This window comes from Xiphias gladius, chromosome 7, assembly GCF_016859285.1.
Source record: "Xiphias gladius isolate SHS-SW01 ecotype Sanya breed wild chromosome 7, ASM1685928v1, whole genome shotgun sequence".
NCBI classification, from domain to species: domain Eukaryota; kingdom Metazoa; phylum Chordata; class Actinopteri; order Istiophoriformes; family Xiphiidae; genus Xiphias; species Xiphias gladius.
The window spans coordinates 27,626,790-27,641,705 of NC_053406.1; the positions used below are offsets into that span (position 1 = coordinate 27,626,790).

Genomic DNA, 14,916 nt, shown 5'->3' on the forward strand with positions numbered 1-14,916 from the left:
AGACTTTCTTCTGAAGCTGTGTGGAAAATGTGCAAATTAAGCTCGAAATTTTTTTTAACCCGAACTGATCGCCCCCGACTGATTTTAGAACCGGGCCCAGATTTCTGCCAGAACGGCTGCCATTTGACATTTGGGGGGGGGCGCGTCACACCTGATTAATCACCTGGACGATCGCTGATGTGGCTGTTGGACGATCGGTTGGATTTTTGGCCGGGCAGAAACTTCACTCGTCTGTCTGCACTTTGAGCAGCTCCACGGTTCGACTCTCAACCGCACGTCTGTCATAAACTGCAGTCAACTGGTCTTAATATTACTGCAGCAGCATTTTACTTGTTTTAGTTCAACTGCTGTTATATAACTGTAGGTACAAGGTGCAGCCTTCACTTCGGAACAGCCCCAGAGTTTTAGGGGTTCTGTCTCTGTTCGGCTCCACATTGTGGCCGGTCGATTGACTGGTGCAGTCGGGACGTAAAAGTTTCAGGTTCTGGCCGTGCGGGAAGACGCGGTGTGCGCGTCGACGCGACGTACGCGATTATTAGAAGAAGAAGAAAAACCCCTAGCGTCTGCTCAGCTTTCCCCTGCAGTCAGGAGCTACTTTTAGCTTTAACATATTTTCTGAATTCGACCCCCTGAAACCCAAACCGGGGTTGCATCATCAGCCTGACATCCTCTAAAGTCCCGGAGTCTGTTATGAAACTGTGAGCGGAGAGAGAGAGAGATTCTCTCTGCTCATACCAGAAAAAGGGCAATAAAAAAAAGGAAGAGAAGAAAGTGGGGAGTGAAGAGAGAGAGAGAGGGGTGAAGGAGTGAAAAAGAGAGAGAGAAAGATTCACATACTAACACTCTTTCTCTCTCGCTCTCTCTCGCTCTCTCTCTGTGTGGACTGATGGACCAGATCCCTGCTAAACATTTAGTTTGGAGCCGAGCCCAGTCCCGCACACTGCTTTCAATTATCTCTCTACCTCTCTCTCTCTCTCTACCTCTCTCTCTCTCTCTCTCTACCTCTCTCTCTCTCTTCTCCTCTAACTCTCTCTCTCTCTCTCTCCCTCACTCTCCCTCAGTCCCTGTTGCTCACTCGCTCACACTCAGGAGTGTTTAGAGGAAGGCAGAGAGAGGGGGAAGCGTCTGGTGGTTTTCTTCTTCCTTCCTTCCCTCCTTTTTTCCTGCGACACTCGTTTTCACTCGACCACAGAGTGAGAGAGAGAGAGAGAGGGAGGAAGGTGGGACGAGCGAGGTAGAGTTAAAGTGGAGCTAGAGGGGAGACGTTTGGGAGTTCGGACGATGCAACACACTTGAAAACTCTGACTGCAACACTCGACATGCTGCAGCCTCGACTCTGCTGTTTTCTGTCTGTCATCTTCTTCTTCATCTCTCCTCTGCCAGCTGATGGACAGACAGCCACGGGAGGAAGAGGAAGAGGAGGAGGAGGGGTGGAGAGGATCCAGGTGATGTTCACGCCGACCATCTGCAAGGTGCGCTGCAGCCAGGAACGATGCGTCAACTACTGCGAGAGAGGCAACGTGACCACGCTGTACAGCAGCAGCAGCAGCGAGGGAGGAGGAGGAAGGAGAGACAGCTCCCACGGACCCGGTTTCAGAGTCTGTAAGTTCAACTTGTTACTTTTGACTTTACTCTCGACGTCCACCGTGTCCTCCCGGGTTGCTCTGGTGTTTTCGTGTAGGCGTCCGGACTCAGCGGATCCCGGTCCCGTAGCCAGAAAAATCAGTGATCTGTGGGTCGCGCACATAATTTGTTGGGACATGGATGATCAGAATCAGAAGCAGGTTGATTTCCAGGCAGGTTTTCACCGTGGTCTTGCTGTTGTGGTGCATAAGGGACAAAATAGTAGGAGAAAAAAACAAGTCTGGAAAATCAAAGCTATGAGTCTGACACAAACCCGCAGTTGTGTCATAGTAAATCCCTGTTCAGGGAACAGATGTTGTTGTCTACAGACGCTTCATGCCAGTTACCCTTAACCTGATTTGAATACACACACACACACACACACACACACACAACAGACTGTAGAAAATCAGAAAACAGACATGAGTAATACAGCACAGGGCAGCAGGTAACTTCAGACACAGGAAGACCACAACAGGTCACAACCGCAAGCCTCAGGGCCCGGACTTACCAGGGTTTCAAAGAAAATCAGTTCATTACCATGGCGGGGGTGTGACCAGAGGATCTGCTGGAAGAGGTCAAACTAATCTGCATGAATGTTCCACCTAGACGTGTGGGCCCCGCAGGTCTGGCCTGACTCCTTCACACAGACCTCGTAATCCGGCCTAACACCCACCTCCCAACAAACGCAAACAAATGGCGAGTTCGGCCGAGCCTCCCCACCTGCACGCGGGCAGAGAGACTTTGGGGATCAGAGGCAACGGGGACGGAGCCCAGAGCGAGAGCTCAACCGCTGCGGGAAAATATCTGCTCTCGACGTATGAGCTTACATGTGTAACGTGTGAAGCTGCTCCAGCTGCGTCATGTGACCTGCAGCTCTTTGATGGTTGGCAGAGTTCAGAGTCTGAAACGGAGCCAGCGAATAGTTGTGTAGTCTGAACCGATTCCAGGTCAGCGTGTGTTAAATCATTCCTGCTGGCGGCAGGTCTGAACCGTCGAGGTCTGAACTGCACTCAGACTTTACAGAAAAGAGAGAACCCCGACTGAAACGGCCTTTATTCCAAATCATCCTTCACACTGTCTTTACATTGACCTGCTTCCTGTCAGGGAGCCTCTGGTTTCAGTTACTTTTATGCTAATCAGCCCGAATGGGGTGGAAGATCCACCCCATCCAACATCTGGTCAACTCTGCTTTTTTTCCGTCCGAGTAGCTTCATCCTGTGGCGATGCGTTAACAACAGGGGGTCCACCACCAAAGTCAAATCCAAGTCGCGTAACTTCCAACATCTGGAAGGTAGATTTCTATTTGTTTGTTTGCACTTGGATGGGTTGCCGTTTGGCAGATTCCGAGAGATTCCCTGCTCTCGGCTGCATCACCACACGATGATAACATCACAAGTTTGGCTACAAAAACAAGGATGACCAAGGCCGGGCACACTGGCCCGAGAACCATTTTTCCCCATACTCAATCAATGGAAAAAGAGAAGCCGTAAAAGGGATGAATACATTTTTCCAGCAAATTTACTCTTTTTATTACCATAATTTGATCCATTCGGACTCCCCTGGAAGAACCGTATCGGCCCGTGTTTTATCACCTTCACGTTGCCCCGAACCTCTTGCCACCGATTTGCACCGAAAAACCGTACTCCTTCCTCTCAGAGTCAAAACTCAGTCAGGTCTGAAGGCACAGGCATGAAACACACATTTTTTAGATTCAGGGTGACTCACACTTTCCAGGGATATCATTATGTCTGATCCCAAAAAAAACTGTAATTATGACAATGAATCCACTTAGAAAAATCATGGCAAAAGGAAACTGCTTATTACTGCAGAACTTCATTCAGAATCCTCTTGTTTTTAAGTTTCCTTCAGCATCACAGTGACCCAGTGACAGTCGTCTGTACGTCCACGGCTACGCTGAGAACAGGAGCCGATCTCAGCTGGTTCAGCTGCTCTTAACGGGGCCAATTTGACTGAATGGAAAAACAAATATAAGCTCAAGTTGTAGCACCAAGGTGTAACTCACTGAATCCAGGGCAATGTTACCATATACTTTCTGTTTACGTCCCCCAAGCATCATGGGAACTGAGAGCATCATTATCCCGTGATTAGAAGTAAGATAAAATAATAAGAGCAACAAAATCCATTAATATTCGCTTTATTTCATGAGCATCAACAGTGGGGGAAAAAATATCTCTTCAACATGGTTCTTATAATCCCGGAGCAGTGAAATGCTCCACTCTTCAGTTATTCAGATATTTGCCCTGTGTTGAAAACCTGCAGACGCACAGACAAAAAAACTCGCATTGAATTTTAAATAACACAATAATATCTTCTTTTTTTTGCATAAAAACTGTCGGTGCCGTCCAACTTATCCTACTAATAAACGGAGAAATGTCTCTTTCCGTCTTTCCTTCGATTTCCTTCGTTTTTTTTCCCTGATTTTTCTTTTTTTTTTTTTTTTTCCTGACAACCGCTCATCCGATCGACTTCAAACTTAGCGGGTGTTTTCAGACGCAAACTAATCTATATAAACCATGCTGTTACCGCGGTAACCCCGTTTTCTTTCGAGCTCCATCTTGACGGGCACTGCGCTGAAAATGAAAACGCATGGCCTGTCTGGCTCAACCGTGTAGCCACGCTGATAAAAGCTTGTCAATAATTAAAAAAAACCCCAATAAAAAGCGGAGCTTCAAAAGATGACGTCATCGCTTTGTGCTCGCTTCATCTTTAATGGTTTAACGGGCCCGAATCCTGATACGGACACTTCAGCCGGGGATGGGAACCAAATTTAATGCGGATTTTCTGGACGTTCGGGTGATAATTTGTATGGAAAGTTGAGCAGAGAGAGAGACAGAGAGGAACAGGAGGGAGGAGAAACACCAGTGACATATGGCTTTCATTTATCATTCACATTTATCATGTCTCTCTCTCTCTCACTCACACACACACACACACACACACACACACACACACACACACACACATACTGCAGAGGAGGAGGGAGGAGGTGATGACATCATGGGGTCAAAAGGTCCATCTCCTGTCCAAACAGCTGGTCCTCCATCACTTTGTTTTTCTTTCTCTGAATCAACTTTAGAAGAACAAACGTTACAACCTGTCGCGCCTTTACCTGCTGCGTCTGCGTGAAACCTAAGACTTGAGCGTATCAGTGCGCAGAAACGCCGCGAGGCTGTGAAATGCCTGGACGTCACCACCGCTGCCTGAACCGAGAGACAGCGGGGGGACGGACGGGCCGACGTGGACACGGCCTGTCCTACGTCTGACTGGAATTTCCACCAGTTTCTGTTCTGATTCCGCCATGAAATCACTCAGTGACGACCACAGATTCACAGGACATCTGAACCTCTTCCTCTCACCATCTTTTTTCTTGTTGTTTTTCTTGTTTCCCCTGTTCTTTTCCTCGTTGTCGCTCACTCTTTCCATCGTGACCTCCACATCCCCCTTTCCTTTCTATCATTTTTCATTCTCTCCACCTCACTGCTTTTACTTTTCCAACACTAAACGTTAAAAAGGAAAATTTAGTATTTACTGTTCACTGTGGCCAAAAGTACGCGGACACATGAACATTGCATCAGTGTGCGACGACTGAGACTTGAACACATGAGACCAAAAACAAATCCCTGGTTTTGTCCAGAGAAGCGTCTCAACACCTGTTGGATGGATGTGATGAAACGCGGTTCAGACCCTCCTGATGAACTGTTGTAACTTCATTGAAGTTGAACTGTTGTAGAGTCATTTTCACCAGCTCGGCAGCTCTACTGAGACTTTTAGCCTCTTTTAGTCCCTAACGTTGGTTTTGTGACACTGTGCCCGTCTGCTTCAGTCGAGGGCTGAAATTATTAGTTGATTAATCGATTAGTAAAATGCGTCTGCAATTATTTTCCCAATCGATTAATGGTTAAAGTTATTTTCCAAGCGAAAGTCCAATTGTTCTGTGGTTCCAGCTTCGTAACTCTAAGGACTTGTTGCTTTTCTTGGTCTTCTGTGACTTTAAACTAGTTCTCCTTGAATTTTAGACTGTTGGTTGGAATAAATAAGTGATCAGGGATTCAGGAAATGGGAATTTGTTTTCTGACATGAATCGATTCATTGAGAAAATAATTGGGAGATTAATTGACAAATTAAAAATAAGTATTAGTTGAAGCCGTTGGTAAATCTCAGACGAGGCCCGCTCATCGACACTGCTCTTGCTTCGGTCCTCAGCAACACACACACACACACACACGAGGATTCAAGTCGATGAGCAGTTGCAGAAAAATTGAAGGACAGACAGAAAGACAGAGATTTCTACATTTATTAGCAGGATAATTATCATACGAATGCATGAGTAGTTATTACTACTCATGCATTCGTATATAAGCAGCATTTCCTGTTGTAGTTGGTGGAGGTGGGGCTCATTTTTTAAACAACTTTTATAGAAGACTGCGACTAATGGTTATTGCCTCCACCAAGGAGTTTATGTTTTCACCCGTGTCTGTTTGTCGGTGGGTTCGTCAGCTGGATTACACAGAAACTAGCGAGCCGATTTTTTTGCACTGAACTTGGTGGACGGGTGGAGCACGGGCCAGGGAAGAACCCAGTTCATTTGGGGCCGGTCACAATTACCCAGAGCCCAAAGTGAAAACTTCACTGTGTTTGTTTTGCAGAATCATAACTTTAGAGAAGCTGGAGCCAAGAAATGTTGCAACATGAAAAATGACTCACAGGATGATCGAAATTCACTTTCTATAACTCTACTCATGGTGTTAGCTCTACTAGTATATACTGTTTCATCTTTAACAAAGCAGGTTTTATAAACACTTTGTTGTATGTAAAAATCTCAATTTGTAACATAACTATAGCTGTTAAATAAATATAATGGAGTGAAATGTTCCCTCTGAAATAATCTGAATTTTTTCAGCTATTTTTATATTTAGTCTTATATCCATGTTCCTCATACTTTGTAAGTTTTTAGTCATCAGAAGATCACATGATTAAAAAAATGTGAAAATTTTAGGCCAATTTTCGTTGAGAGCAGTAATGAGTCAAACTTCGTCAAACATTTCATCCCACTGATTTTCAGCTAAATTTCATTAATAATATTTTATTAATAAAATGACTGTACAGAGATTTAGTCAGTTAATGTTTAATAACCTTATTTTTGTCTCGTCTTTATCATTGGAAAAAGGGTCTTGGAGTAGAAGAATTAAGCTTCATAAAATGCAAATACTCCACTCATACAAGTACAGAAATACAAGTGAAAATTGCACAAGTACAGTGCCGTCCACTACCTGCTCAGCAGCAAACAGCAGACAGACACGGTCAGAGAACAGCTGGTGAACACGGCGGAGCGTTTAGCAGCTGAAGAGCCAGATGTTTCCCTCAGGAGCTGGAGGAGACCAAAACCAGAGCTACAAGAGAGGGAGTACTGGACTTATATTCATCAGTGTGACACAAACACCAGATCTAGATATATTATCATGTTGCTCTGTAACTACTGGATGTGGAAATAAGCAACTGTTTGATCATCTTAATCATAAGCTGTTGGATTGTCAGGCGTTGAGTTGGGAGTCATTATTTCTTTTACCAGCCCTCCTTCACAATGCTGTCAGATAGGAATGAATCATTGCCCTTTTTATCAACTCGTTCCTGAGAGTTTGATGTCTTCCTTTCTGTTTGTTCTCTATCATGTCATCTGTGTTTATATCATTTCATCTTTTTAATCTCTTTGTTTATGCCTGCGTACTCCTTTTTCCATCTCTGTTTTTTCTCTTTCGCCCCAGTTACCTCCAAAAACTTCCTCCAAACTGATGCAGCCCATCTGCAGGGCGATGTCCAGGACAATGATTAGGTCACTGTGTTTACACCAAAACACACATATGTGCAACATCTGTGTGTGTGTGTGTGTGTGTGTGTGTGTGTGTGTGTGTGTGTGTGTGTGTGTGTGTGTGTGTGTGTGTGTGTGTGTGTGTGTGTGTGTAACATGGTTCACCAGAAATACTTGTAGAATAAACAAACATTTTCAAATACAGAGCTCTCACAAACACACACACTTGAAAGGGTGTGGACGTGAACACAAAAACATCTTGGACACATGCAAACACTTTTGCAATATCCAAATGGATTCACACACAAACAGAATCAGTGGTGGGATGGGTTCGCAGATCCTTAGGAGACGGTACCGGTAAAACAAAATACTCTGTCCTGCATTCAGAACTGTGCCTCGGTAAAGGTGTTATCAGCTTCATGTAGTTAAAGCGTCAGCAGTAAAAGTCCTGGTTCTGCAGTAAAATGTCCCCTGTGGCTGATATCAGATTCTATGTGACAGTATTAGATGTAGGGATAAAGAAGAAAGTATATATCTTTCCGACACGCACAGTTTCTTTTTCTGACCTTTCATTGTGAAATACTGGAGACTCTCAGCTCTTCAGGCCTCCATTTAAATTAGAGAAATCCTTCAAACTAAAACGAATCTTTGCTCACAGCTCAGGTCGCAAATCAAAGAGTCTGGGAACCGCGAGAGTAATTAGTGCGACCTGAACGTACGACGTGATCAATCGTTCGGCCAGAGTCACATGACGGTGCAACACTATCTGCAAACAGTTATGGTGGACGATAGCTTAAAAAAACCAAAGGAAGCCGGGAGCCAGGACGGCTATAGCAGCCCAGGCCGCTCATCTGGAAAAAAAAAACAAGAACGTCGAAAGGCAGGCGGGCAGAGATTCCTCCATTTATAGTAGTAGTAGTAGACTAGAGCGGAGCCGGAGCCGGAGCCCGACCTTTGATGTCATCAGTGACATCAGCAAATAGTTAACGTCTCAACTCAAAAGAAAACGTGGCCAAAGCTGAGGACGAGGCAGCGGCGGCAGCAGCAGAAGAAGTGCTGCTCACGTGTGGAGGGGAACAAGGAGGTGGTGGAGGAGGTTCGCTAATCCGCTGCCCAGTCGACTCAGATGAGGAGTGATGAGGAGATTTGAGAGATGCAGGTGAATTTAGAGCTGCGTTCTTTTGTTCTGATCATTTTGATTTTTTGGCCACTAGAAGCAAAAGAACTCATTTACTGTGAAATAACCCTCAGGTGTCAGATTATTAGGTACACCTAGCTTAAACTGATTCATCAGTCCTGCAGTACGTCCTCCTCCATGAAGGTTCTAATGCTCAGTTAAGACTGAAACTGTTTGACAGGGGCTGACTAACCTGTGTGACCAGTAGAGGACGTGGTGTGTTACACAGAGAGGAGTTTCCGTTACTCGGCCAACCCTCGCTGATCTAAATGGGCTGGACGGAAACACCTGTAACGCATTACAGTTCAACAGCAGCACAAACTGCAGCCTCCGAAATGGTCATAAGGCGGAATCGGCACCTTCTCTGACACAGTTTCAACCCTGGCTGATATCTGACGTCTGGTTTCCTCCCACAGTCCAGAGACACGCGGGTTAACCGGCGACTCTGAATCGCCCCACGGTGTGAATGTGAGCGCTCGGGCCCACGTCCACGCCGCGGGGCTGTACGGTCGAATGGGACATGTGATCTCTGATGAATAAATTAAAGAGAGGAATAAAAAACACGTGAAAAAGAAATTACGACACGGTAATGATTTCTTCCTCCCGACGATCCTGTCAATTACCAAATGTTTTATCAGCACATGACCAGAGTCAGCGGAATCGAAAGCTCGGGTCGTATTGTGGGTGCAGCCCCCTGGCTCTTGAAATCATGTTGATTAACTGGTCCGTTGTACTTAAAAAGTAGTAAGTTTTGAAGTTTTCATATTCTATTAATAAACTAGCCCCCGTTTGAGCCTCGAAACAAAGAGGTAACCATCAGCTTCCCTAAAATAATGTTATTATTATTATTAACCGGTGATGTTTGAAAAACTCAGTGGTTTAAAAACAGTCACTGTTTTTCTGACTCTTTAACCACCTGGATGAAATAATATTGTGTCCGCGCGATAAAGATTTTCAGTGCGTTTCCCAATTAGCGCCTCTGTTTCAGAAACAAAGACCGCAGCTGGACGGCTACCTGGACGGGACACGGAGCCACAGCTTGGGAAACGGGTTAAAATCTTTTTTACTGTGCAGCAGATGGAAAAATATTTTCATCCGGATGGTTCGAGTCTGTGAGGATTCAGATAATACCTTCAGAACAGAGGTTAAAACGACCATCGCCTCGTGGGCTCGCTCGGGAGAATTTCCTACACTAAACCCCCGTGACAATCTGGTTTGATGGCGCGCACACACACGGACACACACACACACACGCACGGCACAGCTCCATGAGGAAAGAACAGCTCCAAAACAAACAAACAGCTCAGGCCTCACAGCTTCATCCTGGCTTGTTCACCGTATCACAGTAGTTTCTCGAAGATTGTGATCTTGTGCATAAAGTAATGGGACTGTTAGGGCCTGACACATGAAGTCCAAGTCTGAAATACTGTGTGTACATACGTGCACGCTCCCCCCTCTTCTATGAGACATCCCAGAGTAAATAATGACCAGCGTATGTGTGTATGCAGCGTTTCTAACCGAGCTGCTGACAGAGAAGGCAGAGGCAGGCAGAGAAGAGCCTGCTTCTAAAGCTGCAGGTTTCCTTCCTGCTGCCGAGACCTCGGGGTGTTATCGGCTCATTAGCTGAACTCCGGGTAACAATACACCAACGTCCTGTCAAACGAGCTCAAACAGGAAGTAGGAAGTGGCTGACTGGTTCGGTTGGCGCCCAGTCCACTTTCACCTCCACCCCATCGGGGCCGCAGCTTTGTTTCACGTCACCTGGCCTCCAACAGGACCCAGTGTTGTGAAACCGCTTCAGCTGTTTCCAGAGCGGCTGTAAACATGATGGATGTGTGTTAGTGTTGGCCTCTTACCTGCGTGTGTGTGATGGGGCCTGTTACTAACTGGTCTGCATGTAAACTGACACTTTATTATTTCTATTTTATTATTTGACTGTGTGCATATTGAGAGTGGTTTGAACGTGACAAAGTCAAAATGTATTATCGTCAGGTTGAAACACGCACATCAGAAGAAGTAGAATCGGCCCTGACGTGAAAACGTCTTGGCCATTGGGACAAACTTGCGTCTGAAGCTTGTTCACTCTGGATGTTCGATGAAACTCTTCGCTCAGGGGAAAGTGCTGAAGATGCCTCCTTTATGAACAGCAACAGATGGTTTTTTGGTTTTTGCAGCACAAACAACATTTCCTCACCTTTTTAAGTTGATTTGTTGAACTTGTTAATAAGCAGATGTTTATTTCCACATCCAGCGGTTACAGAGCAGCACGATCGTTCGGTTTGGCTGATGTTTGTGTCGCCTGATGAATCGATGGCCGCTGTCAAAAAGTCCCTTTTTGCTTTGGAAGGTTCCTTAACTGCATGAAACGCCCCGAGAGTATCGAAGTGGCAGCCGTGATAACAGCTGGTTGAATTCCCTAAATGCTAAAGACCAGAAAACAACTGATGAAGTCCAACAGTGGATTTGAGGCTTCTGGAGGGCTTCCATATGTTCGGGCCCTCGGTAGTGGGGTCCAGTGTCCTCCGGTGTCCTACGTCTCCTTTGATTTCTTTTGTCCGTGGATCCAAATACAAGAAAAAGATAAAGATAAATGTCTGAACATGTTTGTTTTGTTTTTCTCCTGCAGTCCTCTGCCCTCTGCTCTGTAAGAACGGAGGCATCTGTCTGCAGAAGGACCGCTGTCTCTGCCCGCCACAATTCACCGGGAAGTTCTGCCAGATCCCCGTCGCGCCCAGCTCCGCCGCAGCTGCCGCCGCAGCAGTCTCGCCAGTCTCCACCAATGAGATCGTCAAGCCTGCGATCCTCTCTGCCGCGGCAGCCAATCAGGAGCTGACCCGGTCGGAGTTCCTCCTGCCGCTGGGACAGAACCAGGGGGCAGCGAGCTCTGGAGGTGAGTCTCTCCGACCATTTGTACGACGTCTAGGCTCTTAGTACAGACCCAACGGATGGGTGGCGAGGTAAAGGAATAACCTGAAGAAATGAGCGGAGGAACATAACAAACGCAGATGCTTCCACGCAGGTGCACTGCACGGTACAGTCAAGCAGTTAACGTCCAATCGGTTGATTCTGATTCTGTATCGAGAGGAAGAGATCTAAGTGGCTCTGAGAGAAGGTTCAGTCACTAAGACTGTGAAACTAACGCTGGTGTTGCAACGGGACCAGTGAGTAAAGTGACATCTGCATTTAGATCGATGGGATCGATTTACGTCGGTAAACGGGGTCGGAATAACAGAAGTCCTCCCTCCACATCGTCTTGTCTACGGTTAAGTAATATTTGGTCAGTTATTTAAAACATGACCTGCCATCCCATAGGGTGTCGTCGTCTTTCTTTTTTTTCTGTTTTTTTCAGCTCTCTAAAAAGTGAGGAGACGTGAACTACGACTCCAGGGAGACGTTGCAACACATCTGGAAGTTGAACAAAAATACAGAGCGCCCAAATGTGACGTAGAAAAATAAAAAAATCACAGCAGACAAAACAGGAAGTTAAAAACGCACAACCCAGTATTCCTTTACACTCGGTCTAAGACGTTGAACCCTTAATGTGTGTCAGGGATTACGCCAGGTCGTTGAGTCGTTCTGCTTTGGACATTATTTACCAAAAGACTCTGTCATTAGTTTTAGCCACTCTTATACTCTCTGGTCTATGTGGGCTGTAAAATAAGTCTGTCAGCTGCAGTAAAAACCTGTTTCTGCTTTAGTAAACCCTGCCTGCACGAAAGATTTATTAGAGGGTTTTTTCAGCACCTCACTCACATCCCAATACCTTTTGTGATTTTAACAAACTTGATTGATTGATTGATTTGTTAATGTACAAAAAAACTGATTGGAGGGAGGTGACATGTGGTCAGAGGTCAACTCTAGCGGTTAGAGAGTTGAACACTCACCTGGATCAGCAGTTCTTAGGTGACTTCTTACTTAGCATATGACTGCTGTCATATTGTGTGTGTGTGTGTGTGCAGCTCACAGTCCGTCCATGGTGAAGGTCAGAGTGCAGCACCCCCCAGAGGCCAGCGTGAAGATCCACCAGGTGCTGAAGGTGAGAACGTCGGAGGTCCCTCTGATTGGCTGACCGGGCGTCTGTTTCGTCGCTGTGTCCGGTGGTTGGGAAAGATTCCCGGGGCCGCGACTTGCAGGCGATCACACCAGTTAAGATGGTGATGGTCGGTTTTTTCCAGATTTCATCACGGTTGTGATGACACGACCATCCTACAGCTTTCTGTTGTCCCAAAGAATAACTCAGAGGGTTGTAGAGGTTGTAGTTTGACCGCTCACCAACCCGTTGGACCCGCGGCGGTGGCCGCGACACACGACACGTGCAGGAGATTCAGGGACACCGTCACTCTCCCTCTCAGAGGCGTAACTCGGTCAGATGTGAACACACGGACATGATACACACATGTTTAGATTCAGTGTGACCTACTCTTCCAGGGGATGTCATTATCTCTGAGGCCCATCACAATAAACATCCAGAAACCCGCTTAGAAATCATAGACAAAAGATGCTCCTTATTACTGCAGAACTTCATTCAGAATCCTCCTGTTTTTAAGTTTCCTTCAGTGTCCCAGTGTCCCAGTGACAGTCGTCTGTACGTCCACGGCTACGCTGCAGACAGGAGCTGCTAATACTAGTAGATAACTTGGCGTACTTTTCATAGGGACAGTTTGACTCAATGTCCTGTCGTCCCAGTGTTGGGGCTTGTTGATAGTCACTTAAAGTTATTTATTGAGTTATTGTGAATATAATGTTTTGATGACGAGAAGTTATCGATCCAGGACATTCAGATTCTTTTCTTTGACTCCCCACATTGTTCCAGGTGTCTGGTTTCAGTCCCACCCTGCGGACGCTCTCCTCCCCCTCCTCCTCGGGCTCAGCGGGTGCTCCGGCTCCAGGGGGTAGGGGGGTTCAGGCCCAGACGTTGAGGGGGGAAGGCACGTACAGCCAGCACTCCGGGTTCAAGTACTGCTTCAGAGAGGTCAAAGACGGACAGGTGAGAGGCAGCGGAAGGACTCACCTTTGAAACTGCTTTTACCGTTTGTTTGTTTTTTTTCTAGTGACCGTTACCGACACCTGCTCTGTCCTGACAGCGTCCCCTAGAGGCTGCAGCCTTCATTCCATCCACTGTGTGAAAGTGTTCTTACACTCTTACCAGCAGTGGAGCTATAAATGTAAAGCTGGTCCTGAGGTCACAAAGGTCATTAAAATCTAAAGGGGTCAGGAATGTTTTCTGTAAATGTCAGGACAATCTGCTGTGAGTCCTAAAGGGGGCGCCACGGGAAAGGTCAGGAGGTCACGGGAATGACTAGGATTCATCCTCTGGGGATCAGTTTCAAACTTGGCCATTATTTTCTTGAGATGTGTCGTCATAAAACCGAACTTATATCTATAGCAGGTTCTCTGGAAATCCGGCCTGCAGGACCGTAGAGGTTCAGGTTCAGGCTGATGCTCGTTTCCAGACGTATGCTTGACAGACGGCGCATACAGTGAAACGAAATGTCGTTCCTCCTGGGCCTCAGTGCGACACAGAACAAACCTACAAACACCGCACAGTCTTAAGGCCGAGATCGAGCACTCTCACGTTAGCAGCAACATCTTGGATGTAAATCAGGTCCAGTGCATTTACTCCTCTCGTAGCAAACTGGAGTTCCAGCGAAAACAGTCTCTAGAGCCGCGTGACTGAGGTCCGTCGGGGTGAGCCAAGGAGGTTGGGAACCAATGGTTTTCCTCTTCCTAGAGTCAAGCTAAACATTAGGCGTCGTCAACACCGGGCTTCCAGGCCTTTGGCTGGGAATCTTTTCTCATCCGCCCCCAACCCTTCTGAGGGAGGAAAAGAAACCTATAATCATCACAAAGTGTAAATAATCAGTGGTTTTTGAGATGGCGTGTTGACAGAAATGGAGAGCCAATAAAATTAATTGACTGTCTGATTCCTGGCTCAGTGAATATAAACAAGAATTTACATTTAAAATATTTATGAATCAAAGTGAACTGACAGCTGGTCCACAGGTGTGTACTGGCACAGAAACCTGTTGTAAAATATATGCAAATGTTCTTTAGATGAGTTTTAACATGAAAAGAATGACATTTGTTCTTTGAGGGATAATTTTGTTTTTCACCGCAGTGTTGCATCAGTCTTTTGCGGTGAAAATGCGTCAGCGATTCATTGTTTATGATCCTTTAATGAGTTGTAACTACAGACTGAGGACTGAGAAGAAGGCTTCTCTGGTTCACATTAGCTCTCTGGCTGCAGGGAGAACCGGCGCGTTCGCGCTTCTCTGCCTTCTGATAG

The 14,916-nt window shown here is 46.2% G+C and overlaps 1 protein-coding gene across 1 annotated transcript in view; it reads left to right on the plus strand.

Moving 5' to 3' along the window:
- The window catches only part of LOC120791939 (latent-transforming growth factor beta-binding protein 1-like), an 82,511-nt gene that overhangs the window by 30,020 nt on the left and 37,575 nt on the right, over positions 1-14,916 (plus strand). Inside the window, exons 5-8 of the mRNA XM_040130817.1 lie at positions 1,384-1,602; positions 11,257-11,520; positions 12,590-12,666; positions 13,444-13,617. Of these exons, the coding sequence (XP_039986751.1) occupies positions 1,384-1,602; positions 11,257-11,520; positions 12,590-12,666; positions 13,444-13,617 (734 nt within the window). The remainder of the gene's footprint in view (positions 1-1,383; positions 1,603-11,256; positions 11,521-12,589; positions 12,667-13,443; positions 13,618-14,916) is intronic.